Genomic DNA, 27,733 nt, shown 5'->3' on the forward strand with positions numbered 1-27,733 from the left:
TAAAAAGCATTTTATTATTTATTATTATTATCTTAAGATGTTTTATTTTGACAGTACAAACAAATTACAGTTAAAATTAAGTACCTGGTCTGGGTTATTTTCCTGTCTTTGTATTCATTGATAAGGAATTCTGTAGCTTGTCCAGATGGATCAATGATTAGGGGGTATCTATTAAATCGTTTGAGCATAATAGCATTTTCAGTACAAAGTTCATCACTTGGCAAAGCATTAGCTTGCCATCTGAGTCTTTCATCGGCTGAAGAAAGATACTGCAAAAATATTGAAAATTGAACTTGCGGAATATTATCTCTCAAACTAAAGCCCTTAAAAGTATTTTTCATTCCCTTGAGCAACCAGGGGATGTAATTAACCCTTTACATAATTTTCTACCAAATGGCCTACAGAAATTTATCATGCCCGAAGAGCTAAGTTTACACTAATCTTGAATTTTTAATATTTGTTGTATGTTCTGCTAGTCATAAGACTTCCCATTGAATATTAGCACATTGAAACTTAAAATTACCTCGGTTCTTGCAAGATCACTGCGGAACTGAATGGCTGCTTGTTGTAGGTGAGTACACCAATTACTGAACAAATTCTGTCGGTACTGTTGATCAAAGTACCCTAAAGTGCACACCAATTTATTAAAAACTTAAAGCTGATGGAAATTTCAACATAAGTGTACAAATAATATATAAATTATTTAAGGATTTTTTAAAAAGTAGTGTTAAGATCTATATAATGTCATTAATAAATTGTTGAACTCGGACAGGGCTTTCAGATGCCCCTGGACTAATAATATCAGGCGCCCTTTTTCATACGGCCGAGTATTTATTAAATACTTAATAGTTAAATTACAAAAAAAAATTAAGGGTCAGACGGCGCCCCAGAGCTTAAGCCCTACCTAGCCCAGTGCTCTAAATAAGCTTTGAAAAGATTTAGACGTGTCAGTAACAAATTTATTCATAACCTCTGAATATCATTAAAGGTGCCTCAAAGGCAGATGTTAGGCCTCTATAGTGCTATAAACAATTGCAATAAGAAATGATAGAAGTATTGAAATAATGTTAAAAACGTCTTTAGGCAAAATTTTGAATGTAGTTTAGGTTAGATTAATGCATTCTTCGAGGGATATGTGAAATTTGGTGGCTATTTTATTCATCTCAAGTTGAGATCAAACTTTAGTTATGCACACAGCACACTATTAGAAAGGTCTTATGCTCATTTCTTTTTATGTATGTTTCAAAGTATGATTTATAACTAATGAATACAACTTTTCATCAATTAAAAATATCACATACTGAAATACAGTGCCAATCTCCAATCAGCATTGGCTCAGTTACAGAGTTGCCAGATGGGCGGTTTTCCGCCCAAATTGGGCTGCTTTGCGGAGGCTGTTGCGGGGAAAAACCTCTGGGCGGGAGGTGTTTTTTTGGGCTGGTTCCAAAAATTCGAGGCGAAGTAACAGGGTACCGGTTTTCCCCCTTTCAGCCCCATCCTTCATAACGGAAATCAACGTTCCTAGAAAATATAAGCTGGAACCAGCTTTGCAAACTGTGATGTTTTCAATAATTTTCCAAAATTATTTTCAAATAACGCGCCGATTCCCGTTCTATGGCAGAAATCGGTAATTTTTCTTGGGCGGGAATTTGGGCTCTTTTGAGGTTAATCCGATTTTGGCTTGTGCGGGAATTTGGGCTGGTTTTAAAGTTGGTTTCTGCTAGACCTAAAATATTATTCTGGCAATTAACTCTGCTCAGTTAAAACAAGTGTCTCTTGTTTATTTTCTGAAATGCTGCCTTTAAGTGTTAGGGGCATACTAAGTTAAATCGACCTTAGAAGAGTGGCAATTAGTGTAAAATAATTTAAACCAGTATTTTAAACTAAACCACAAAAATCTTCGTTGGTCTTCATATTGTTTGCCGAGCTCCTCAACCTAAAACAAAGAGGAAGTGCTTTTGGCTTGGACACCTTTCTTCAAAAAAAACTAAAGATGTTCGGCAGAGCTAGATATCTCTACTAACAAGCGTAGTTAGGTGTCCCGAACTTTTATGTCATCCCCTTCCCACCCCCCTTATCCTGCGGCAAACGGAAAAATAATTCTAAATATAGCGCCACCTCTCGTTTATTCACAGCACCAAATATACGCAGTCTCGTGGTGCTCTCATAGCGTGTTTGAAACATAACAGTTATAATTTTATAACTACAGGCAAGCCAACTCAGCGAAGGCTTAATGTAATTTCTAAATTAAATGCAAATCTGAATAGGAAATTTCTTTGGCATCGTTTGACTAAGACAAACCTAATGTTTCAAAAGTATAAATTCTAAAACAATCAATTTTAATCACCTACGTCGTAGCCGTTGTTCAACAAATATTACATCCATTTTGACAATTTCGCTAGCGAGATAGCGTTTGGGACCGGTATTCTTAATGTTTTTCGCTCTGCTGAACATCCATAGGTTTTTTTAATCCATGCTTCAGCATAGTTAAATAATTTTGAGGCTCTATACAAATTCATTGATAATTACACCTTCGAGACACCTGAATATAACTTATCTTAATTTCAACCAAATTTCCTTATCCTTAAATTAAAACTACTTCATTCATTAAAGAAGATCATCTATTTCAAATAACATAGCTAACCAATATGACATAAATCGAATATTATAGCGAAAACCAATTAATAGAAGTTACCTCCTAGGCAACTTACAGGCCACTGCCATCTTAACAGACATTTAACGCTTATTGGGGTCAGTGATGACCCGATTTGCAGATCTTGTCTAGCTGGGGAGGAAACTGCCTCACATGTCCTCTGTAGCTGCGATTACTATGCAGCCCAGAGGTTTGAGCATTTGGGTATGCATCGGTTGGAGACGTATGACGTCGCTAATATCACGGCCGGGCAGATTTTAAGCTTTATGTCGGCAATAGGACTTATTTAAGTCACCCAGTTTGGGGATGCACAATGGACCTTAGGTTGAAGTGTTTGGCTTGCCACCCCACTCAATAATAATAATAATACCTCCATAGGCAAGAAAAGCAGATGAGAGAAGGACATCTCCAGCTATAGTGGCCATCTGATTTTTGAAAGTTTCACTGCTATTCTCCCAACGTTGTCTCTCGGAACTTAGACTCTTTATTAATGCAATACTTCTGTCTACTTTAGCTTGAACAGATGACAGATCGGATTTAATCGCTTGAGCTTGGCTAACTAAATTGGCATACTCTTCTTTGTACGCAGCAATGCTTCTCTCTAAATGTTCGATAACACTGTCAATTTCTTCAGCTCTTTGTTTGTTCTCAGAAGCTGCCGATTCCAAATTATTCAACTCATTGCGAAGAGGTTCAACTTGTTTTAGGATGTCAGCATAGTTTATCTAATAATAAAATAATAAATTTAATTTAAACACTGAAGTATACTGTTCTATAGACCTTTAACCTCTATATTATAGAAATAAATGAACCAAAATCGTACCCTAAATGCAGATTGAAGGGGAATTCTATGAAAATATATCTTTTTAGCGAAACATTATTTTGATAACATTTATCATTTTATGATACTAGTTGTAAAATAAACAGTGAATATTGATGGGGTATTTCATAACAAACTAATGTTAAATAAATTTAAAGGGGCTCCAAAGTTCGGTGGCAAAATGTGTGTAAAGTCAGTAAAGTGCGATATTTACGGTTGACCATGCCCGGCTCTGCCAAGGCCGAGTGAGGGGTTGGGGGGAATGAAAAGCATGCTCAACTTTGGATCCCCTTTAATTTTTAGTGAACCATGACAACCCTTACCAAAAAATAAGTTGGTTTTTAGTTGGTTTTCACATTTAAGTTGGTTTTAAGTTGGTTTTTAGTTGGTATTTAGTAGGTTTTAACATTTAAGTTGGTTTTAAGTAGGTTCAAGTTGCCAGCATATTTTAATAAACTATTTAAAGAGGTAATAAGTGGTTTTTAAGTTGTTTTTAAGTTAGCTGGAAAATACTCATTTTTTGAAGTTGGTTTTAAGTTGGCTTTAAGTGGTCTTTATTAAGAGGTCTTTTTAAGTAAGTTTTAAGTTGGTTTTAAGTGGTCTTTATTAAGAAAGCTTTTAGTTGGTTTTAAGTTGGTGTAAAGTGGTTTTTAAGTAGGTTTTTAGTTGGTATTTAGTTGGCATTTGTTCCAAATACCAACTTAAAACCAACTTAAAAAGTTACAAGACCACTTATTTTTTGGTAAGGGAAGCACCTTTCTATAACTCTACTTAAGCTTTTTTCTTTATTGTTGGCCACCCTCCCACAGAACTTATATTTATATGTTTGATATAAATTGTGCTTTGTACGTCAGAATCATATTTCTTTTTAAATATTCATAAATTATACAAATACCTGAGCAATGGCCCACTTGACCATAGGACCACAAGCCAAACTTGCTTTGTTGACTTTTTCAAAGTTATACTCTGGATTGTTAAGATATCTGTTTTTCATCTTGTTGCGAATATCATCACTAGACAAAAATCATTACAATATTTAAATATAAATGATATAAAGTTATGAAATTGTCACAAAAGACAAAAAGTGCAAGTTTTCAGCCAGGTGTTCGAAAATAAAAAATAAATTCTGTAAATTGCAATATGAAAATTTTCAATATTGGATGGCACTGATAAATATCTAATGATAATTGTATTTCTCACTCTTCAGACATCAATTAAAAAACTAGCTTAACCAAATGATGTACCTCAAGTTGAAAAGTTAGCTGTGTTTTTGAATTCCTCCTAGCAGAATACATTTGTTTTCTTGACCATTCAAAACTATCATTGCAAATAGAGATATTGCTTGAAATCTACTTCCACTGCATCTAGTGGAAGGGGTTATGTAAAAAAATTTAGGCACACGCAACTTTGAGGTAAATCCTTTAGAAAAGCTAGATAGTTAATACATGTTTCAGAAATAAGACAAGACAGGTTCTCATTAAAACAGAATTTTTTTAACTTAGAAAAATTTCCATTCCAAGATTGAAAAATAAAAACCCACAATTGAACTTCCATTTATACTAGGGTATTTTCTTTGCTTTTTAAAACCTATTAGATGGTAAGTGACTCTGTTGGGAGGCACGTACCCAACAAAAACCAGAAGGGAATAATATATGATTTCTATTTACCATTCTGTAACAATTATTATTATTATTATTAACCTGACAATTAAGGTGTCTGAACCGACATAGCAGGTAAATAAAAATTATGTACAATTGTGGATTTAAATTATTTTGAATTACCCTCATTAACTGTTAAAGCTAATGATGTACTGCACAGTAAAATTTTTACACTTTCATACTTTTAGTAATACAGCCTAAAATGTACTTTATACTGGGGAGTTTAAGTTCCAATAGATTTAAAGCAAGTGTCGGCTTGACCTGAAATAACTCTTATTTCAACAGATGTCCCTTACCAAAAAATAAGTTGGATTTCAGTTTGTATTTAGTTTGTATACACATTATTAGTTGATATTGAGTTGGTATTAAGTAGGCTCAAGTTGTCAGCATATTTAAAGTTACTATTAAAGGGGTAATAAGTTGTTATTCAGTTGGTAGGAAAATGCTGCTTTTGCTAAGTTTATAATTAGTTGGTTTTTAGTAGTCAGGAAATTACATAATATTTTTAAGTTGGTTTTTAGATGTTTCCCTAGTAGGATTTAAGTTGCTTTTAAGTAGTTAAATGTAAATGTTGATTCTGGTTTAGTTGGAAATAAGTTGATTAATAAAGAGGATTTAAGTTATTTTTAAGTAGGCATTTGTCCCAAATACAAACTGAAAACCAAGTTGAAAAACAAGTTGTCCTAAGTGGTTTTTAGCCAACTTATTTTTTGGTAAGGGCGTCACTAGCATCAAAATCAAAACAAGATAGTTGAGCTGCATTTTGAGCCAAAAGGTTGATTGTGTCGTTTGAAAATTTGTCAACAACGTAAATTATAGTAATTTTTTACAAAATATTTTATATGGGATACATAATTAAGGTTAAAGTCCACTAAGTAGTGTATAAGTTGTCAAATTAAAATAATTATAAATCTCTCTCTGACAACGTTATTGTTTCGCTATTTTGAATTTTAGCTTCCTTTGCCATTAAAAGAATGCACCACGCTCTCCAGTAAAGACTTTTTTCGTAGAATCTGATAGATTCATTGCCAGCCTCATCATAATATAGGTGGCAATGATAGAGCCGACAGTTGCTTTAAATGTTTATGAAACTGAATAGTTTTTACATTTAGCAATTTTTTGTTACTGTAAACACATACACCCTTATAATTATAAAGTACTGTTTTGATGTTCTTAAGACCCTCAAGATTAAATCATTCATTAAATGAAAATTGTCATATTCTCCACCCACCCTTAATTACATTTTATACATTACCAAAAATTGGAAAAATTAACAAAACAAGCACAAAGAGGAATCAAAGGAAATAAGGTATAAGTTAGTGCCATTCCAGTGTAGCTTACAGCAGAAGCTCAGGATTGAAGTTGACTATAGTAGGTATGAAATTTTCACGGATTATAACGGAACGAATAGCTTTCCAATCAGGTGATGGTTCACCAAGCAACAGACAAATTGATTCCATTGCCATCTTGACTGGAGGAGGAGGATTGCTCATGGACCTCACTTCCACCAGATGTTGACGTTTAATCCCTTTGACAGCTACACTCACAATTTGGAATGGCAAATGAAGTTTAGTAACGAATGAGTAACAGTAGCAGAAAAAAAGGGAAGAGAGAGAGAATGTTTGAAATAAACAAGTTAGAGACATAGAAACTATAGGTAGGGTAATTAACTATACACAATAACAAGAAGAAAAAACAATCATTTCCAAAATTTGTTGCTTAGAATTAGAACCATTTGGAAAAAGATATTGAAGAGTAGTTATGTACTAGACCTACTCTGATAATAATATTACTGTGCAGATATGTATAAATACCAGAATAAATTGATTATGGTAATTAAACCTGATAATGACAAAATACTAAATATTAAAAATTTGCATACAATGTTTGTCAAAAGGTGATTTTCGTGAAACAGTGTTAGCAGATTTTTCATTGAAAAATATATTTACTATCTAAACAAAACGTGAAAATGGACCAAAGACCTTTGGTTTCATTTCACTTAGTCTAAAAGCCATCCTTACGTGATATTGTCAGCTTCAAAATTGACAATTGTGCTGATAAAATTGTCCCTAATGAGAACGGATCTAATAGACTTCCAGTCTTGAGTGGGTTCACCCAACAGTAAGCAGATACTCTCCAATGCCAATTTTACAGGGTTTGGAGGATTTGCCATTGACTTGACTTCAACCAAATGCTGCTTTTTAATGGATTTGACAGCTGATCAAAGCCATGCAAACATGCAAAAAGGTGAAAAATAAAATAATAAAAAACTCATGAATTATTAAATAAAAAACTCTGGTAAAATCCGACCAATAAGACAGTTTCAAAATTGTAGAAGCATCTTCAATGGCCCAAATAAAGTCAATTTCAGTTCTTCTTAATATAATTTATAACATTTGTTTTTGTAAAACAATAACTTTTGGTAATTAGTGTTTGCACGGGGCCCTGACTCAGACAATAAACATTAAGTTGGGGTTGGCCATTTTTCGCGGTTACATTTTTTTAGTTTTAAACAGTTGCACCCCACTAAAAATGAAAGATAGGTTCCTTCCCTCCCTTTTTTTCATGGGCGATAAAGGAATGAGTCAAATAACCTTCAAAATGCGTCGCGCTTTTATAGTTTTAGTTCTAGAATTATTGTCTCGGCTGCAGTGCAGTGGTATTCTTTTTGCAAACTTCTTTTATTGTGAAACAATGCCTAAGCAAAAGTTTGTGGCGGTACTAGTATTGATAGTTCATATGTTTTGTCAAAAGAGGCTGAAGAGCTAGGCAGTGCCAGTGAGGGCTGTGATATTGAGCCTCTGAGGATTTAGACTTAACTTATATATGGTTTTAATTATTTTTAAATACTGTTAAATATAACCACATGTCACATGCGTAACTACTAACTTGAAATCTCGAATAAGAACCTATAGCTTTCATTTAAAATTCACAGGTATCTAAAACAGGGGTATTTTCATAATACATACAAATAGTTTCCCATCTCCGACCCAAACTTTATTTTTCCAAGGATAGCCCTACCCAGACTTTATTTTGACCCTGTACAAACACTACTTGTAATAAAATTTTACAATTAAAATAATAAAAAAATCATATGATAAGTGCGGGAGAGATAAACAAATTACAAAGCCGAACTGAAAAATATACTGAAGAAAACAACTGAATTATGATCAGAAAACTGATATAATCAAGAAATAGTAAAAAGCATTATAATAAAGCCTCTTAGCAAAATTCCTAATTTGAAATGAGTTTTTGTTTAGGACTTCTCAATGTAAAATGAATGTCCTCATTATACATGGTAATAATTTCATAAGAGATAGCCTATCTAATGCATATACATAATTTCAATAGTGGTAGATGAAAATGATTATTAACAGCCCCATGGTAAAAGCTATGCCAAAAAAGAGAAAAACATACCCAGCATTTCAATATGAAAGTTTTTATTGTGATTTTTTTCAAATAGATGGATTAATTTACAAACATCCAAAACTATTTTGAAAAATCATGGCCAAATACCAGGCTCTAATCCACGTGTGCCACTCTTAATCCACTGGTTTCAAAAATATCATAAGTTAATGTTTATAATTTATAATTAAAGGGAGTATGAACTAAAGAAAATCGTTTCCTCGTGAGAGAAATGCATAATTCATAGACACAAAATAAACCCAGAAGTTCATACTCCTTTTGATCAGAAAACTTGTTTTTGAGAGTAGTTGTTTCCAGAAAGTGGAAATTCCCACATCTCAATATTTAAAAAGTTGAAAGTTTTCCATTAATTGGAAACTTTACTTCTGACATTTACAAGGAGGGGGGTAAGTCCAAAATGTGGTAGTATATTATTTAATTAAAAAAACCAAAAAGTTCAATCAATAACTATAGACAGGAAAAGCACTGTCTAGAAAACAAGAATGCGGAAGATCAAGTAGCGAAAACAATCTACACTCCTACATGTCCTATCCCTACTCGTTTTCTAGCAAGGGCTTAACCAGTCTAATATTGAATTAAAAGAACAAGACATATCAACTACTTAATAATACTTACTAGAAAAGAAGGTCTCATTTAAAAACTTTTAACTCTTCATTTTTTTATATATTTCCTAACTGGGTTTTTTACATATTTTACTCTATCATTATAATCTCCTGCAATTTGCAGAAAGGCGTGAACAATCATTTATAACACTAGTACAATAGCTAGATTAGCACTAGCATATTAATTTGGCCAGTGCTCAAAATGGACCCGGAACGACGTTCCATTTCATAATAGTTTTTCCTCATATCGTTCTGGTTCGTAAAGATTCTTTTTTATTGCACAGCTCCTGTTTTTCAGAATAATCTGAAGCTTCGAGAGGAAACACAATCCGATTCGTTAATAAGTCCATTTCGAGCACCGAATTTGCCTCAACCCCTAGTTGCTGTTACTATTCCCATTTGCAGCCTTTTAAGTAATTTAGAGCTGGTTATTGCGGACATGTTTGCCCGCTTATCATAACATAAACTTAGGGGTATTTTTTTCCTTATCAATGGAGAGAAGAAAAAGCTTTAAGCCAGCTCCTAAGATGTGCCATAGTCGAAATGAGCCTTAAGCCTTTTATCAATATCGATATAAATCAGTTTCTTTCCTAAATTACTTTGTAATAGCACATTTAGAAAAGGTTAACCATAGTAGATTATACTTCAATAATCACTATGTTTAAGAAAAAATAGAAAAAATATTGGTAACCTAAGTTAAAAAACCAGAATTGTAAACTCACTAATAACCCCTCATTTCTAATGCTCAAGTATTGAAATATATTAATAAAACAAATTTTTTAAAGGAAGATATAATTTACCTTGCTGAGCTTCAAGAACGGCTGGTTCAACCTGTTGCAAGTCTTTCATTACACTTGATTGCTTCTCTGCTATGGTCTCTTCTTGTTTCTAAATAAAATAATTATAATAATTTGCAGAACTATTATTATAGTTACCAAACGTAAAAATAAAACAATGTACTAAGATTCTACAAAATAAAAAGGGTTGCTTACACGGAGGGCATCTTGGATCTCATGTGATTGGACTTTCTTCTTTTCAGCTTCTTGTTGATCTTTTAACTGCAATATAAAAATTTCAACAGTCTCAGTTTAAAAAAATATATTTAAATTCTTAGGCATAAATGTATATGTTGAAATGGTTTGGACCGAATTTAACAGAATCCAAATAGTTGCCAAAAAAGATTTTTTTAAATAGGCCTCATTAAATTAAAACTCCGCTTGGTAAAAAAACAATAGAAAACTAGAAATTAAGGCATTCCACTTTTATACTGAGCAAGCTTTTATAGAAAGTATAAATATAAATGACCAATAAATTAGCTTTTCATGAGTGGTGTCAAACCACCCTTGAAAAGGTTTTGCTTCAGTAGTTGCCAGCAAAAATGTTTTCTTTACCAAATAAATATTATAAATCGCATTATTAACAATTCAAGAAATATGGCCATGAAAACTGTACCATTTCTTTCAACTTGGCATTTGCTGCTTGATTTTTAGCCTCAAGTTCATTTCCTTTCTGGGCTAAAGACTTTTGCAATTCCTCAACCTGCTCAACAGTTTCCCTTATTTTTTGCAAACCAACATTCAAATGAAGTTGTTGCTCTTCCAGCTCGGAACGTTTTTCATTAAATAAGTGAACGTAGTGGTTAATGAAATCTAAGAAGTGTCTTGGCGTTATAGTTGTTGTTTGGCCACCTCTTTTGGCCAATCTAACGTTAGCTTTATGTAGTGTTTGATGAACATGCACAAATGCATTAACAATAGCTTCTCTGTGAGATGGTCTTGTACGCATAGCAGTGAATGCGACTGGAAAGTATTCAGGAGGCTGGTACTGTAGGAAGAATTATAAAAAATAAGTAAGACCATTTCTATCATTACTTAAAGCTCAATGCAAATTGTGATGCAAGGGGGATGAATGTATCATATTTTATAGATAAAAACAACATCTGCTCATGCACCTCTGGTGGGGGGGCAGAAACGTTGGGGGGTACTGAGTCTGAATTTGAAATAGTGGGGGAATGAAAAAAGGATTGGCACATGTGCAGATAGTTTTTATCTATAAGATACGATTACCACCTGCCTCATAACTTACATTGCCCTTTAAATAAAAATCTTTAATACAACTAAAATCTATAATCAGTAACTCAATAAAACCAATTTCTAAAAATAGTGACATAATATAGTAGAAATTAACTGTAGTTTTCATTACCATAGTTAATTATTATTTCTGTAACATAATTCATGGGATTTTAAATAATTCAACATATTGCAAAACCACTGTTCAAATTTATGGAAATTCCCAACCCAAAAAAAGGACTAAAATAGCTACAAACCAGACTTCTTTCAAGGTCAACTTTGGATGTAAATTCGTGTCCAACTTGGAAAAGAGCCTCATCTGACCAATCACCAAACCAATTAAGTACACATCTGTTGAACAAAGCAGGAGATGTTGCTGCTCTATCCTTTAGACCTTCAGAAGATGGATTCATCGTAAAAACGACATGTAAATTTGTAGTAACCTAATAAAATTTTTTCAAAGGGATGATTAAAAACTTACACATAGAAAAATTATCAATTTACTTGTTGGGTAAACCACTTGTACAATTCTTCATTAGAATCTAACATCAGTCCTTCTCGTTGGGAGCCTTCTTTACACTGTGTCATCAAGGTAGTATATTCATCACCCTCAAACAATCCAGGAACCTCTCCATTGGCCAACAAAGTATTCATTCTTTCAAGGAAACCAGAATCAAGTACATTGCTTTCATCCAAAATGAAGCAAATTTTTTCGCCCTTTTAAAACGGGATAGATTGAAATTATAATGATAATTTGAAATTAGAGAAGTTTAAAACTTACTTTACATCCAGAGCGTCTCAGCACTGATCTTAAGTCTTCATCAAAATCATTTCCTGTATATTTATTATGTACTTTAATTTGAAAAACAGTAAGACCATTCATCCAAGCAACAAATCTGGATAAAGTAGTTTTTCCAGCACCACTAACACCAATCAAGAGTAAATGACCCTGAGGCTGGCGGAAAATCCTATCAATTCGTAGCACATGATCTAGAACTTCATTAAACAGAACAAGTGGCATATCAAGTTCTTCTTCGTAGAAAACTTTCAGCCTGGCTTTGGTGTAATCTCGCAGCTCTTCACGTTTCACTGGTACATAATCTTTTGAAAGCCAGTTACTGTACAAAATGGGCCTCAATAGAGCTGCATCTCTTTGGATATTTGGAAAATGTTTCAAAGCCACCATATCAATATTTTCATCAGTCCAAAGTCTTTCTTCATCTTCAACCAAACTATAAGGAAACAGGCAAAATTAATAATAAAATTTTCCATTAGCTTTGAAATATATTGATTTAATACAGTTTTCACTTAACAAGCTTTAGGTAAAGCAATTTGAATAAATCAAAAGTACTTAAATTACTCCTATAAGTACTTATTCTCAAAAATAACCAGAATAATCAGGGTGTTTGTGTTTTCATTGCTAAATTAAAAGTTCGAACCAAGTTGTGAAAACCATGTATAATCAAAGTTCTTAATTACCGATCTTGAAAAAGTCGAAGTGCTTCATGTGCCCAGAGTCTAACAAGTCCTTCAACATTTAAAGTTTCTAAGGGTCTAATAGCTTCACATATTCCTCTAACCCATCTTGTAAGTTCTCGAGGTGAATAGACATAATGTGGCTGCATGTCTTGAGTAAATCTCTCTTGTGACATTAAGTAGAACTCTACCATAGCAGCAGTTAGCGGTTCAGCGTAAGTTCTTAGAGCTGAAATCATCCTGAGCATAGCTCTGTTAAATGTTCCATAAATTTGCTTTAACGATGTTTCTCCAGGGTAGTCAACATACACAACAGGAACATGTCTCAAAAATCTTAAATAAAAGTAAATTTATTACTAAAAAATATATCCGGTTAATTTAATAAAGCATTTAGTTATTTTTCATATAAAATTTCAGTAAAAAAGTAAAATATACCTGTGGGAAAGTGGTTTTCGTCCAGGATCTGTAGGTGGGTTACATGCTCCAACAAACTGGATTCGCTCTAAGTGGACCCAAGCCTGATCCGTTGTTCTATAAAATCCTCCATGTTCAACAAGTTGTCTTAAAAACGATATTACACGTTGCGTACCTAAAATTCAATAGAAAAATTTTAAAATAGAATAGAAAACTACAAAAAAGTAAATTTAGTATAAAAACTATTCATTGTTAATAACAAGATGCACTTAAGGAATAAAATATCACAGTATAAAAAGTAAATTACCATATTTGTCCATATCAGGTAAATTAATTTCATCACAGAAAAGTATTAGCCATTTTCCAAGCTGAATTGGTGCTAAAACTATTCCATTGGGAGTGCGACGATATTCACAATAGTGGTCAAATGTCTTAAGCAAAAGCTCAGGAGTTGTTGCACTGGAGAAGTTAAGGCCAACAACCTCCATATCCGGGAGGGACCTCAATGCACTAAATAGTGTCATGGTTTTGCCAGATCCAGGTGGTCCGCAAAGAACCAAGGGTTTATGCTCTTGAAGCCAAGTGTAAAGAAGTGATTCATGCCTCACAGTGTCTAGTGTAGGCACAACGATATCAGGAGCGGCAACCTTGTGAGTTTCAACTTCAATTTGTGGAACTTTGTTTTGCCAAGGTACCCAGTCACCAGTGTGAGAAACCTGGGTAAAAACCAAAACTAATTAAATGAATACATATCCTAACTTTCACATTATGGGGGTTTGTAATAAACCAATCCTTTTATTTTTATGGTATGAAGGACTTTCGGTTAAGCTTCTAATAAGTTTCATTTTTAACCAAACAAAATAGTATAAATGCATATAACATAATTAGAGAAGCTACTGCAAACAGTATCAAAACAACAAAAATATTGAAATATGGTAATAACAAACCTCATAATCAATAATGGGCATTCCAATTTGTCCAGGTGGAAGAGGTATAGTAGTAGTTCCTTGAATAAAATCTCCCAAGTCACAGCGAGATTTATTTTTTGCATCACCAGCAAAAGACCATAGCAAACAGTAAACCAAACACTTGGGTATGTATTTTTCCAGTTGATCTTGTTGCATTGGAAAATCTGGATGTGAATGGTTGTAAGCAAGAACATTCCGACAGGACTGATTTAGCATTGAAAACAATGATCCCATTGCCCTTAAACGAGTGAAATCCATTATATGTTCTTGTTTTGACGCAAAGTCTAGAGAACGAATAACCAAGCCATCAACTGCAAAGTATGGGTACAATATACTGGCGACATCTTGTTGGACCTACAACAAAAAAAAGTCAAGATTTGTAAATGTAAAAGTAGGGGCCAAATAAGTAGGAGTACTTGAAGTGTTGGTGAAAGCAAGTCTTCTTTAATAGCTTCAATTTTTTTCTTGTAACTCAACTCTTCCTCAGCCTCTTCAAGAGGTATGTGTTTTAATTTGAGCAAGAAATTTTCAAGTATCATTTCTGTAGAGAGAACATCTTCGCTGAACCAGATCATTCCACATCGTGAAACAGTAGCCAAAGTTGCAAATTTCAGGTCTTGAACTTCAAACATGATTCTCACCTAAAGAAAATAAGATCATAAAATAAATTTCAAACTTAATTTTCAAAAATATTACATTTGGTGGCAGGCTAAGGCGTTCCCCATTTGGAAGGGTCAGTAGTTTATTGTCGTCAAGAACACTGTTGAGGTTTTCAACCCATTCGGGGTCAACATCTCCATCAAAAATGATCCATTGCCGTTTATTGATTTCCCCACGAACATTGTCAATAATTCTAAATAAAATATAATTAAATAAACTGCCATCCTCATGGAAGGGAAATGAACTTACTTTCTTAAGACATGGGTAAACAACCCATCTGTCCATTCCCTTGTGTTAGGATCAAGAACACCATACAGAGCTTCTTTTGAAATAGCCTTAAAAAAGAAAACACAGTTTATATTATTTAATAAACTATCATAGCAATAGGAATGTGTAATATTGTATTATCCCTTAAAATAAACTACATGTTGTTGTAGTTCCTCCATTGAATGTCTATATTTTCTGTGAGCATCACAAGCAAAAAGTAAAGCTGATAGAAAGGATAATAATTTTCCATAATTTAAAATTACCTTTGGATCAATGACATGAGCCACACCCTCTACACCATCATATCTTTCTAATGCCTTTAAAAGAACTTTCCAGGCCAATGATTTTCCACTTCCACTCGGTCCCACCATCATAAGTCCATGATTAAGTTGGGAAATTTGGTAGAGCTGTAAAACTTTCTCCATCCACTGCCCTCCTTGTTCATCCCCTTCTCCGCAAATCAAATACATCTCTTGACATACTGATCTAATTTTCTCTTTAAGCTTATCCATTTCAGCACTTGAGTATTTAACACCGGGAAACACATCGGAGAGAAGTGAGAAAAGTAATGGAATATCTTCGGCAACTAATTTGGGTACCATAGTTTCACACACACTCTGTATTAATATTTCTTGCTCTGGCAATTTTTCAGCAATAATTCCCTCATCCAATGAGGATGGTGGTTCTTGACTATCAATAAGTCCTCCTTTAATTCTTTGAATCCTATCTCGTTTGATGTTTCCAGCACTAACAAGGACACTCTTCAGGGCACGGAGACCAAAATCATAATGGGATTGATTTGAAAGTTGTTCATCACAAAGCCTATATTCAAATTAATACGGCTAATCAACTAGTGGTACATTAAAATTTATAGTAAACTAAACAAATTATGCTTTCAAATATTATTTTCTTTAACAAAAAGTAGAAATTATAATACTTCCACTCAACAGATGTCGCTATCTTCGTAATCAAAACAAGATAGTTAAGCTACATTTTGACCCAAAAGGCAGGTACTTATTAGGTACCCCTAGCGTTGATTGAACCGTTTGTAAATTAGTCAATAACATAAATAACAGTAATTTTAAACAATATATTTTATATTGGATATATAATTTAGGTTAAAGTTCACTAAATAGTATAAATTGTCTAAATATAATACTCCACAATGGCTCTCTGACTATGTTATCATTTCGCTATTTTGAATATTAGTTTCCTTTGCCGTTAATAGATAGCACCACGCTCTCCACTAAAGTCCTTTTTTTTTTAAGAATCTAATAGGATTCAAGGTCATCTCTAACATAATATAGGTGGCAATGATAGAGCCGACCCTTGCTTTAAAGCTCAATAAACACAGGGTGTTTCAAAAGATTATGCAAAATTTTAAGGAGTTGTAGGGGTGAGTGGGGAAGTATGCTTTTTTTTCCCCATTTTCCTAAGATGAGTTAAAAGAGCGCCAGAGCTTTAAAGTGCGGCCTACTAGCCCCTGGAAGTAGGCTGCAACAAGCACAAAACCAAGCAGCAGGGAAATGCGAACATTAAGGTTTGGGTTCGTGTGATAGGTAAAAACGGACCTTGTAATCAAATCGAGGTAACCAGCGTAAAAAAGTAAACTTAAACAGTATTTAAAGTCCTTGCTGCTTGGTTTTGCGCTTGTTGCAGTCTACTTCCAGGGGCTAGTAGGAAAATGGGAAAAAAACAGGCATACTTCTCAGCTCACCCTAAACAACTCCTTAAAATTTTTGCATAACCTTTTGAAACACCCTGCATAAAGATCAGATTCTGCTATAAAATTTTCGCCATGCCACTTTTGTTGCCCTTAAGGCACAATTTCAATATTATTTTAACCTTGGAGGGCTTGGACATTGATTAAATCATCTAAAACATTTTGGCTGCTTGCTATTAGCTTTAATTAGATTTAGGTTCACTATGGTAGCAAGTATAAAATAAAATTACTACTATTATAATATTAAACCTACTTGAAAAATGGAACAATTTTGCTAGCCAGTCTTTCTGCAGTTCTAAAGCCTTGGGAGAAAAGCATAACTTGCGCAATTAATTGTCTGTCAGGTTTGGTCATAGCTAAAGAGCGGAAGAGTTTCTTTAAATTATCGGGTAGATTGGACCTTCCAGCATAACCAGGATTCATAGTAATGAATATTGCCATATCGGGATTCAGATGAACTTGTTTCCCTACTAACTCCACTGAGAGATCTAAGAAAAAATTAAGTAAAGAAATGTATAAATTACTGCCAATTTCAAAGTCAATTACTAGCACATCGAAAATTTTCAGCTAGCTAGCCGGTTTGAGAACCGCAAGTTCTTTAAGTAGAAAGGGCCATTTAAAATTACATTTTAAAAATACACTTAAATTCCACCAGTAACCATTTAAAAACTTTTTCTGGCAGTCTTTTTAACCATAAAACTAAAATTCTTAAAAATATCACTTTTTGGTCATAGTATGCAGTTTGAAGTGAATATATTAATATTTAAAATTTACACTTTATTTGAGAGGTTGAAAATGTAACCTCAAATAGTTTCACAGTTAAATCTTGGCATGCCAAAATTTTCTAAAATTGATAGTTCCAACCTTATGCCAATACATAACATATAACTTTGTTAATAAAATTCCCAAGTAAAATCTATTTAAAAACCAAAATAAAAGGTCAACTAATTTTGAGCATTAATGCCATCATAACTAATGTAGTTTTTATTTTATATGCAATAATATTTCTAATAGATTTTGATACACTTGATTTAATTAATTTATCAAACTTAAATATTTTAATTTTTCTTAGGCATTCATTTCTCATAATCCATAGCTGATCAACAGAGTAACAGCGACAGTAAGGTTAGGTCATAGGCATTGATTAAAAGAATCTAATAAACTTAAAGCTTTAACATTTAAAATTGTGAATTTGACATGCCAATTGGAATTGAATTATATGTTATTATGTAAAAAAAATTGGCATTCTTGGTTACACAATGAACCAAAATTTCAACTTGGAATTAAACTAATTTAACTAAAGATGTCTACTAAATTTACTTACCTTTAGATTTTTTACTTATGTTGCTTTTCAGAGTTTCTTGAATCAATTGAATTTGTTGCGAGACTGCAGAAAGCATTCGTTCCTCCAAACGATTAAATTCATCAAAACATCCCCAAGCTCCAACTTGGCACAAGCCAACAAAAATTCGGCCCATAGCCTAAAAATTTAATATACCAAAATGAACAAAACCTTGCACAAAAAAATAATCAGAGAAAAATTACTTGGAAATCAAAGGTTTCATCACAGTTGAACACTAAAACAAATCTACCAAGCTGATGACCCAAAGCTTTCACTGATTCTGTTTTTCCAGTTCCAGCCGGACCTTTTAAGAAATTTTTTTGGATTTAACTATGAAATTACCTAAAAAAGATCTACTAAGGAAGTTGGCCAAGCCATATTATTAGTTTCATATGGGTAGAAGATCGTATATCATTTCACACAAAAGAATGTACGATAGTTTTTAGGTCAAGTTACGATATTATCAGATACTTATTATACATTCATATTTAATTTAATTTATATCATGTCTTATTTGTTACCCATATAAAAAAGTTATCACTAAAGTAAAAAACAGATATGATTATATTAAGTTATTAAGTCACTCAGTACATCGTAATGGCTGATGTGGCCATTTACGTTCTAGTTTAGGAAAGTGTCACAAAATTTTGTTGTCCAATGTCCCATGTTTCATCATGCACGGCAATTGGGAATTATTAAAATTAGACTCTCACTGGCTATCCGTATTATTCGCCCTACCTTCTACAAAAGTTATTTGAAGAAGGTAAAACGAAGAGACCACTGAAAGCCAACAGGCGTTAAGCTTATAATGGTTTGATGACTTTGAAATATTTAATTGTGATCAGCACCACTTCTTATCTTTTTTTTAAATCTGAAGCAGGTAATTTCAGTTATCCAGGTTGTTTTGTGTCACTACAGTTTTCTTTGTAGAAACTGTCGGTCAACCACCAAAAAGCTCGAAATATAAGTTCCTATGATGAAATTGAGTCACCATCTAGATGTCATTTGACACGATATATTAATTTATTATGGTTTAAACAATAATAAAAATTGCCCAAAATTGCAAAGTAATTACTGAATGCAATATTCCAATGAATCACTTAATTATAAAACCATGCAACCATATTATTCGTGGGTTGGTTGGCCTATTAAGGGGTCAAAAGGTTACTAGCCAAACCCGATGGAAATGTCAGCAGTTTAATGAGGCAATAACATCACACAAAATATACATCATAATTACATTGCTAAAGTGTTTGTAAAGACGTTTCAGTCTCTATGTGGAAACCGAAACTTAATCCATTTTTGTTTAAAATTTTTACTACTCTTATAGTAATATTTAATTGTCACAAAATCTTACCAAATGGAGATCCTCCAAGTCTAGCCTCTAAGGCCTGAGTCATTGTTAAATAACAACGATCTGTTAAGGGAGTTTGAACCAATTTCTCTTGAACACCTAAGTACTCAAATCCGTAGTTAAATTTTGCATTGGCCATATGAATTGAAAGCTGTTGTAAAACATCATTGTGGTTTGGATCAAAGTAAAACCTCATTTGACTTAACCAATCAAATGATTTGTTGTTTGCTACTTTATTTTTGATAAGTGCTCTAGTTACATCTCTTTTGTGCACAAATTCTGTTATCTAAAAATTAAGAAAACAAAAAATTATCAATCATAAAGAAACATTGGTTGATCATGAAAAATTTAGAAGCAAACTTGAGCTTACCAAATGTTCAAGTTTCTTTCTTCTGAGTGCTGGTTGTTCCTGAAGCACAGAATCTGCCAAAACATTCAGCGTGGATTGTACAGCTTTCAAAACTTCCTCTAACGGACTATTATCCGTTCCATCACCACTAGCAGCCATTGTTTGCAAAGCAGCTTCAACATCTTGAGACCAAGATATTTGGGCAGCGAGTACAACAATCTGAGCCTGAAAAGAACATTATTAGATATGGTTCACTGATTCTGTACACTGTATGGGGTCATTTCTAATAATACCAAGGGTCTGTTTTCCTCTTAACTCAACAAAATTTGTAAATGTCATTGCAAAATGTCTCACACATGAACATGAGGTGAAAATGTATTTGAATGTCCATTTCAATACAATATTTAATGTATACTCTGAATAAGGTTAGCTAAATTAAAGAAAAATCAGTAAAATATAAACTTACTTGATATTTATCTGCCCATTCTAAATAATCATTTTGTTTAATCTGTCCTTTTTTAAATGGTGCAATATCTGCCACAGCTGAAGCCAGGAGTTTAGCTAAAGTAACCCTCATTTCTCTTTCAACCAATGATAGCCATTCATTTATTTTCGGATGATCTTTAATTGATACTGGTGTACTAAAAACAACCTAAAAAAAGAATACATTATTAAAAAATAATTATACCCCAAGAGGGACAATTTAACACTCCACGCTAAAACTCTTATAGACTGTGAAAAGGGATTCCACTATTAAACCCACTTCTGTTCTTTACTTAAAGTTATACCAATTGTAATGGGCAAACAGAGCGCCAGAATAGGTGTACGAACAAAAAACTCAGTAAGTAATAGAAATTTAAATGTAATAAAAAAGGACTTACTTCTTCGCCTTCTTTGGACGAGAGACCCTTTACAATGGTGTTATCTTCATTTAAATCAATAGCCGACACTCCAGCAAACATTTTCTTGAAATGTTTTTGCAATCTTGGAATATTCTTACTGTTTCCAATGATCTCCAATAAATCTTCATCACCAACAAAATAAAACCTGTAATCCAAATAAAATTTGTTAAATAATATCTGATTCCATGTTCATATAAATAGTTTCTAGTTATAAAGACTAATTGATTATGGTACTAAGAGTTCTAGTTTTCCAGTGGATATAATTCATAATTTTGATTTAATACTTGATGCTAATTAACACAACCGAGTTGTAAGTTATTAATATTTTTTATGAAAAAAGTTGGTTCTTCAACCTTTAAACCCAAATACAAATACATTTTGAACCTGCAACACCATATTAATTTCCCCAATGTACAATAAATTCTTATGCACAAGCTACCTTTGTTCAACCAGATCTTTTTGGTTCCCTACAACGTGGTGGCTAGCTTATTATTATTAATAATAATAATAATAAAGCTCTGCCAATTGGCAAGCAAATTGAGATTGTTTATAATAATCATAACTTTCCAACGGTACGACCAAATTAAGCCAGGGTTTTAAGAGTATATTAGTGTTACATTTTACCTAATATCATTGGGTCAGGAGTATGGAAAATTTACCTTGGAAATGATGATCTTTCTCTCTCAAGATATTCCCCGAGAGCTTTCTGAATTTTGCCAAGAAGATCAGCAAGTCTTTCCAGAGATCTCTGTACTCCAGGAATATTCAAAATATCCATAACCAAAGGTGACTTGACAACTTTTTTCATCAGTGTGAGAAACTCGGAGCTTATGCTGTAAAAATAGACCAAAATATGAAAATTTAATAAGGTGATATAACTAAAATATCAACTCTATAAATTAAGCAAAGCAGCAAATATGAGACTCCCACTGAAATTTAAAAATAATAAGTGGAAAAATAACTTTTCCTAATAAAAATATGGTAATTATTAATTTCCCTAAAATCTGACTTGTCTACCAAGTTGTAAATAATCTGTATCAACATACCTCATCTTTGACCCTATTTTAACCTCCAGTGTTATATATATATGTGTAAATCTTTTACGATTAAGGTGCTTTTCACTTAAATTATTTATTTAGGTATTTACATTAAACTGAGGACATAGAAAGAGTAAATACATACATAAGTGTTGCGCTAAGATTGGTAGCTAGGAAAATGGTGGAAATTAAGACATGAGCTAATAGCTTCCTACACTTAATTTAATTGTGTCTTGCAAATCACAGCGTCAATAAACAGTAATATAAAAATTGTAAAATAACTACCTTTGAAATCTGGATGTTTCAACAGGTAGTAGAGTTTGAATATCTGCACTGCCAGAAAATATTCCTTCCAAGTATACCCAACGTCTTTGAACATCAATCCAGACATCGAAAAGAGCATTGATTCGGTTGAGTTTTTCCTCCCAGGAAAGAGCATCATCCTCAAATTCCTTATAGCCAGAATTAAACAAGAATTCTTGAAATTTTTAATTTCCTAAGTCAAATTTAAATTATCTAGCGGTGACTCACCTTATAGTAAGGAGAAAGTTTCATAGCGGCAACAGAATTAATGTGCTCTTTAACTTTATTAAATAAATCATCCCAACCTCTAATCAATTTGCATTTGTTTTGATAATTAATTAAGTCAAGCTCATAACTCTGCCAAGCTTCACGAACCTATGTAAAAGAACCAGGTCAATGAATAAACAAAAATTTGTATACATTGTTATTCCAATAATAATTACTTGTTTTAAAAACTCTTCCAAAGCCATTTCTCCTTGAGCAACAAGAATTACATCCCTAATAATAGTTTCATTACGCTGCAAATCAACATCCCAAACTTGACCCAAAGTAAGATCAGATAAAACCCAATTAACACGCAATTGCTTCATCAACTGCTTCCAATGGCGCTCTTTCAGAGCATCTGACTTCAGTTCAACAACCAACATGTTGACCTTAGTGTAGCCCTGAAGGAGACGTTTAACATATTCATAAGAAGCATATTGACGTAGACGAGCTGGTAATTCTTTAAGTTGGGTTAAAAAGCTATCTAATTGTTGGCGAAGCTTCCTTGGTTGCACGGAAAGCCATGGCTGTTCTTTCAATTGGTCAATTGAATCCCATATCTTTGCAAGTTCTTGCCAAACACCTTTTAGATCTTGTAACTCTTCAAAAGCTACTTGAAGACGTTCATCAGTAGTATTAACGGAACCTAATTAAATATTCAAGATAGTCATAATTAGAAAACTATTACCATAAAATGAACTTTTAACTTAAGTTCTCCAACTTAAAAGTTAAGGTTTGATAAAAGTGTGTGGCTTATATATGTTTCCTTTTCAAAATTAACAGGGTGTATTTTACAAAGAAAATGTAAATGGCCATAGATAAGTGTGTACACTAACCAGGGTCCTGAAGTTCAAGGGCTTCTTTGGCTCTCACAATGTTGTCTCTATCCTCTTTAAGTCTGCTAAATTTAGTTTCAAAAATCGAAAGCTGTCCTGTTGCATCACTTGGTCTCAAAGACCCCTAAAGAAACATGTCTAGTAAGTTCTAAATATCATAAAAATGAAATTAAACGTAGTGATCAATACCTCAACTGGCTTGCACTTTTCCCATTCTGAAAGAATTTCAGTTGTTCTAGCTTCAACAGCTTTGTCTTCGGTTACAATTTTCATCTGAAGACTAGCCACCTGGGTTTGAATAGCGGCATCCTTGCGTTTAATAATTTCATTGAAAGCAGACCATTCCCCTTCAATATTATCAACATGGAGCCAGGAATTGGGAAACTGAAATCTTTGTCTTTCCAAAATGCGCTGTCCCTCTCGATAAAGCTATAAAGACATTAAATGAATAAAATAAAATATTTTAAGTTAAAAAATACAAAATTGTAACCTACATCAACATGCTTTTCCCAAGTCTTCATTTTTCTTTTTAAGGATTGAACGTAAGTTATGAAAGTAACTGCATCTGATGTAGTTGCAGCATCAATTGATTGTTGTTCCAAATCACTACGAGACTATAAAAAAATGGTAAATTGTTCAATAAATTTAAGTTAAGAACAAACTAATATAAGCGATTTTATCAAAATTCAAGGACAATTTCGATAAACCAAAGCTGAAAATATAGCAAGTATCTTGTTAACTTGATCAGGATAAAAGCAGTGTCTGTGACACTAAAATAGGGTGGAAATGTATTTGAATGAATATTTCAATACATTTTATGTTCTACATAAAATTAACTAATAAAATTACAAATAAACATTATTCAGTAAGTAGTGCACTTTGACTGTGTGCGATTTGATGTAAGACAAGATTTAAACGTCAATTTATGAATTGGAATACTAGTTTTGACATTTTATGAATGAAAATTATCATTGCTAATTAACCACTTCTAACTCGTGATGAGAGTCAGTTTTGTTGGAAGCATTTGGTTGACAGGAATGATCAATATAAAAAAAAGCTTAAAACACACTATAAGTCCAAATATTTACTTTTGAAACTGAAGTGTGAAATTGAGTCATATTGTTTCCAAGAAGGGACCCAAATTTGCATAACACATCTTTGTGCCAAGAATCATATTTCAAGGAAACCTTTGATTGTACCTTTAAATAGAAAAAACATGATCAGTTTCTAAAATTAATGTACAATTTCTAGGTAATTTAATTAGGAACATTAAGTCAGACAGTGTTAAAATACACGCATGGAAAATTAAAACTTAATTACCTTGGCATAATCAATAATTAAGGGGCCAATTTCCTTCCTAACTTCAGTGGTGTCAAATGTAGCTCTGGACTTCCTATAATATGAAGAAATTTGGTGAGCTTTTATAAAACAATGCAACAGAATCTAGCCTGTCATAAATATACATAGAAATTTCAGGAGTGCTGTATTCAAATTATTGTGTAAATCCTACTTAAGTTAAGGATCAAAATATATTCTCTAAGTAAAGATAATCTCTACCAATAAAAGAAAAGAGCAACTTAATAACAAACATTTGAAAAATCTTATTCCCTACACCATGTTTGTAAGTTATTATTTTGACAGTTGGGGTTAAAAACCCTGTCTTAATGTCGAATATTGGAAAGATCACTCATTTCCAACCAGTGCATACCAAGATGCTCAAACCTCGCAATCAAGAAGCCATGCAAATGGCTGTTGGGTAACAGAATAGCAGCTTCAGCACTATAGAACCTACCCTCGCCACCATCCCTGGCATGAAGTCAGCGTTTTCATTGCCATGATTCTCCCTATAACCAGGCAAACCATAGAGTTGAACCTTATTCTAGGTGCCCAGTTCTGAGAAGGGATCAAAACAGATAAGAACAAGCTTAGAAGTGATACTAAACTGATTAAGAGCCTTATATGTGGCTTGACTGTTTTTAAGAGCCCGCTAGACTGCTCGAGAAAATCTTGACTGTTTTGCCTGATACTTCTACTTAAAACAAAAGTCTTCACAGAAGCAAATAGCAGAAATCTCCTCATAGTTTGGCAGTAATCCACTGATTGGAACTTTGAACCATCAGTGAATCAAACAACTTTCGCCTTTGGTTCCAAGAACTGTGTTGCCAGTCCAGCAAAACCAACTCTGAAAGTGAACACTAAACAGTTTCCCAAAGTGAAGTGTAACTTTGCAGCAATGTTGTCAGAACCCATCAATATGATCAGTAATTGATTAGAGTATTTGGTGTGGTTACAATCCCAATTAGTAGAGCTCAAACACGTTTGTACGTTAAATAATTAGAAAAGCTACTTTGAAAAATCGTGCCTGGAATTCTTAAACAGAAAATGATGCCGAGATATTATTGCCAACGCATGGAACTTAACAGTTCCAAATGAAAATCAAGTGTAGTGTTGAAAAATTAAAGTTACTGGTCTACTTCACTTTTTCCAAATAGGTGGTCAAAAGTTTTACAACACAGAAAGAGAAGAAGTATTTTAAATAACTCCTGGGAAGTAGTTATCATCTAAGTTTCTTAGCATTTCTGGTATTTGTGAGGGTGGTGTGAATTAATGAAAAAATTAAAAGACATTGACAGAAATGACTCCAGTGTGTAACTTTTTTGTGGTTTACTTAAAAGTGCTTTCTGGATGTGCATGTTTCTGTTCTGCTATGAATAAAGATGAATTTCTTGAATAATTGAAAATCCAATGAGCTAACAATTGTAAGTGTGGATAGTAAGGGTTTTAGGGGAAACTAATAGGAAGAAAAAGCATTTCTATGTTAATAAAAATACAGCTGTACTTACTTTATTTCAACAAGTGTGTTCATCCATCGACTAATGTTTTCTCCAAGTTTATTATAGAGCATTTCCTGTTGCAAATCCCACAGTGACTGATATCGCAGCCAATCATTGACATAATCTTGCATCTCTTTAATTTTTCCTTCAATAGCACTGTAGGCAGCTTCCAACACTATAGCTCCTTCGGACATCTTTGTAAGCAAGTTGCGATAGGTTTGTGAGACCGGTCTGTCAAGTCCAACTTGATATCTAGAGCTTTGTATGTGTAACTGAGACAAAACTACATTTTGCCAATCGAAGAGCTGACCCAAAATATTGTGACGGGCTTCTTCAACACTTGGGCTCACGTGCAAGACTTGATTTGTGATTCTTATTTCATGAATAAGGACTTTAATTTTGGGGTTACCTCCAAGCTTGTGAGCGGTTGGTGCAACACCAGCAGCAGCATCAATAATCATTTCCGCTTCTTCCTCTTTGATACCTTCCAAAGCTTGAGTCCAAGCTTTAATTCCAGCCTGCAAACGAATAGCTAACTTTTCTTCTACCATCTCATCAAGTTTAGCTACCCAGAGATGGAGATTGGAATATTGATGCAGACTTAAATCATCAACTGCTTTTTGAATTTTACTAAGAATATCGGAGAATGTTGCGAAATTGTAAGCGCAAGTCTCTAAAGAGCGAACTTCTACATCTATTTGCTCTTCAATAGTAAGAAGATCATCAACCTAAAACAAAAAAATTAAGAAAAAATTATGATTTGTATGTCATTTAGATTACAAAGGGAAATTTATGATCAATAAATAACACAAAAGACTTGTATGAGAACAGAAATTAAGGAAGGCTTTAGAAATTAACAATAAATTGAAGAATTATGTGTGAAAAATTATGGGGCATAAATAAATTAAATTTAGACGTCTGAAATTTTAATACATAGAAATTGGTTTGTGTAAAAACAATTGACCTTGATTACTGTGTTTTTTTATTTAATATTTTCACTAGCTTTTATTTTTATTTTGTGATTATATTACAACACAATACCATACATTCAAACAATTAATACGTACCTTTTCTTGAAAGCTATATACAAGCTCAGCAAGACGTTGGACATAAGAATCTAGTTTGTATGACTCCCAGACTAGTCCAATACCCTTAGAAGAAAATGTTATTTATTTGAGTACATCAAGTAAATCCAAAAGGAGCTACAAATAAATTTCTTACCTCTGATATCAAATTTTGCACATCCCTTTTTTGACCAGCAACAAGTAGAACAATTGTTTGCCGATCTACAACCTAAAAAAGCGAATTTTTAGAGTCCTATAACAATTTTACAACACCAACAAGATTAAATGAAAATTTACCTTCTCGCAGGTTCTGTCGTATGTTCTGACACTTTCAATAAGTGATATAGCAAAGGGATAAAGCTGGTTAGCTTGATGGGCTTTGTTCACGATAGCCAATGGTACTCTAAATCCAAGCCATTTTAGATTTCTCACCTATAATCAATACGTTAATTTAATACATTAATGTACAAAGAATAAGTAAAGTCTCCTAATAATTAAGCTTACTTCTTTAGACAATGTTATAATTTCTGGCAAGAAATTAACTTTAAGCTTTAAGATGCTTCCTTTTCCTGTACGGCTTCTTATACTTTCTATAGCAAAAATTCTGCCCGAGACACCAAGCTGACGTTGTTGAACCTATAGAGTAAAATTTAATTACAGAAGAGCCTACATTCTTTTTGCTAACTGTAACTATTAAATTATAAGACAAAGA

The 27,733-nt window shown here is 33.1% G+C and overlaps 1 protein-coding gene across 3 annotated transcripts in view; it reads right to left on the bottom strand.

Moving 5' to 3' along the window:
• Positions 1-27,733, bottom strand: part of Dhc64C (dynein heavy chain, cytoplasmic) — a 49,492-nt gene that overhangs the window by 13,763 nt on the left and 7,996 nt on the right. For 2 of the 3 annotated variants that reach the window (XM_090180500.1, XM_090180501.1), the window contains exons 12-51: positions 27,526-27,657; positions 27,319-27,453; positions 27,179-27,250; positions 27,025-27,108; positions 25,967-26,685; positions 24,444-24,516; positions 24,212-24,322; positions 23,618-23,737; positions 23,313-23,552; positions 23,124-23,247; positions 22,467-22,933; positions 22,252-22,398; positions 22,006-22,172; positions 21,343-21,516; positions 20,663-20,828; positions 20,248-20,433; positions 19,803-20,006; positions 19,436-19,718; positions 18,282-18,382; positions 18,061-18,217; positions 16,990-17,224; positions 15,277-15,835; positions 14,996-15,081; positions 14,783-14,939; positions 14,503-14,727; positions 14,066-14,440; positions 13,426-13,834; positions 13,140-13,293; positions 12,708-13,037; positions 12,010-12,460; positions 11,733-11,945; positions 11,486-11,671; positions 10,612-10,983; positions 10,152-10,217; positions 9,960-10,047; positions 7,153-7,348; positions 4,369-4,486; positions 3,024-3,378; positions 524-624; positions 85-269 (exon numbers count right to left, since the gene is read on the bottom strand). In XM_090180500.1, the coding sequence (XP_090036626.1) occupies positions 85-269; positions 524-624; positions 3,024-3,378; positions 4,369-4,486; positions 7,153-7,348; positions 9,960-10,047; positions 10,152-10,217; positions 10,612-10,983; positions 11,486-11,671; positions 11,733-11,945; positions 12,010-12,460; positions 12,708-13,037; positions 13,140-13,293; positions 13,426-13,834; positions 14,066-14,440; positions 14,503-14,727; positions 14,783-14,939; positions 14,996-15,081; positions 15,277-15,835; positions 16,990-17,224; positions 18,061-18,217; positions 18,282-18,382; positions 19,436-19,718; positions 19,803-20,006; positions 20,248-20,433; positions 20,663-20,828; positions 21,343-21,516; positions 22,006-22,172; positions 22,252-22,398; positions 22,467-22,933; positions 23,124-23,247; positions 23,313-23,552; positions 23,618-23,737; positions 24,212-24,322; positions 24,444-24,516; positions 25,967-26,685; positions 27,025-27,108; positions 27,179-27,250; positions 27,319-27,453; positions 27,526-27,657 (8,723 nt within the window). Of the gene's footprint in view, positions 1-84; positions 270-523; positions 625-3,023; positions 3,379-4,368; positions 4,487-6,472; positions 6,669-7,152; positions 7,349-9,959; positions 10,048-10,151; positions 10,218-10,611; positions 10,984-11,485; positions 11,672-11,732; positions 11,946-12,009; positions 12,461-12,707; positions 13,038-13,139; positions 13,294-13,425; positions 13,835-14,065; positions 14,441-14,502; positions 14,728-14,782; positions 14,940-14,995; positions 15,082-15,276; positions 15,836-16,989; positions 17,225-18,060; positions 18,218-18,281; positions 18,383-19,435; positions 19,719-19,802; positions 20,007-20,247; positions 20,434-20,662; positions 20,829-21,342; positions 21,517-22,005; positions 22,173-22,251; positions 22,399-22,466; positions 22,934-23,123; positions 23,248-23,312; positions 23,553-23,617; positions 23,738-24,211; positions 24,323-24,443; positions 24,517-25,966; positions 26,686-27,024; positions 27,109-27,178; positions 27,251-27,318; positions 27,454-27,525; positions 27,658-27,733 lie in introns of all 3 variants that reach the window. The other variant, XM_090180502.1, reaches the window with a different exon arrangement.

The sequence above is a fragment of the Leiobunum rupestre genome, chromosome 1 (genome assembly GCF_980474605.1).
Source record: "Leiobunum rupestre chromosome 1, qqLeiRupe1.1.hap1, whole genome shotgun sequence".
NCBI classification, from domain to species: Eukaryota; Metazoa; Arthropoda; class Arachnida; order Opiliones; family Sclerosomatidae; genus Leiobunum; species Leiobunum rupestre.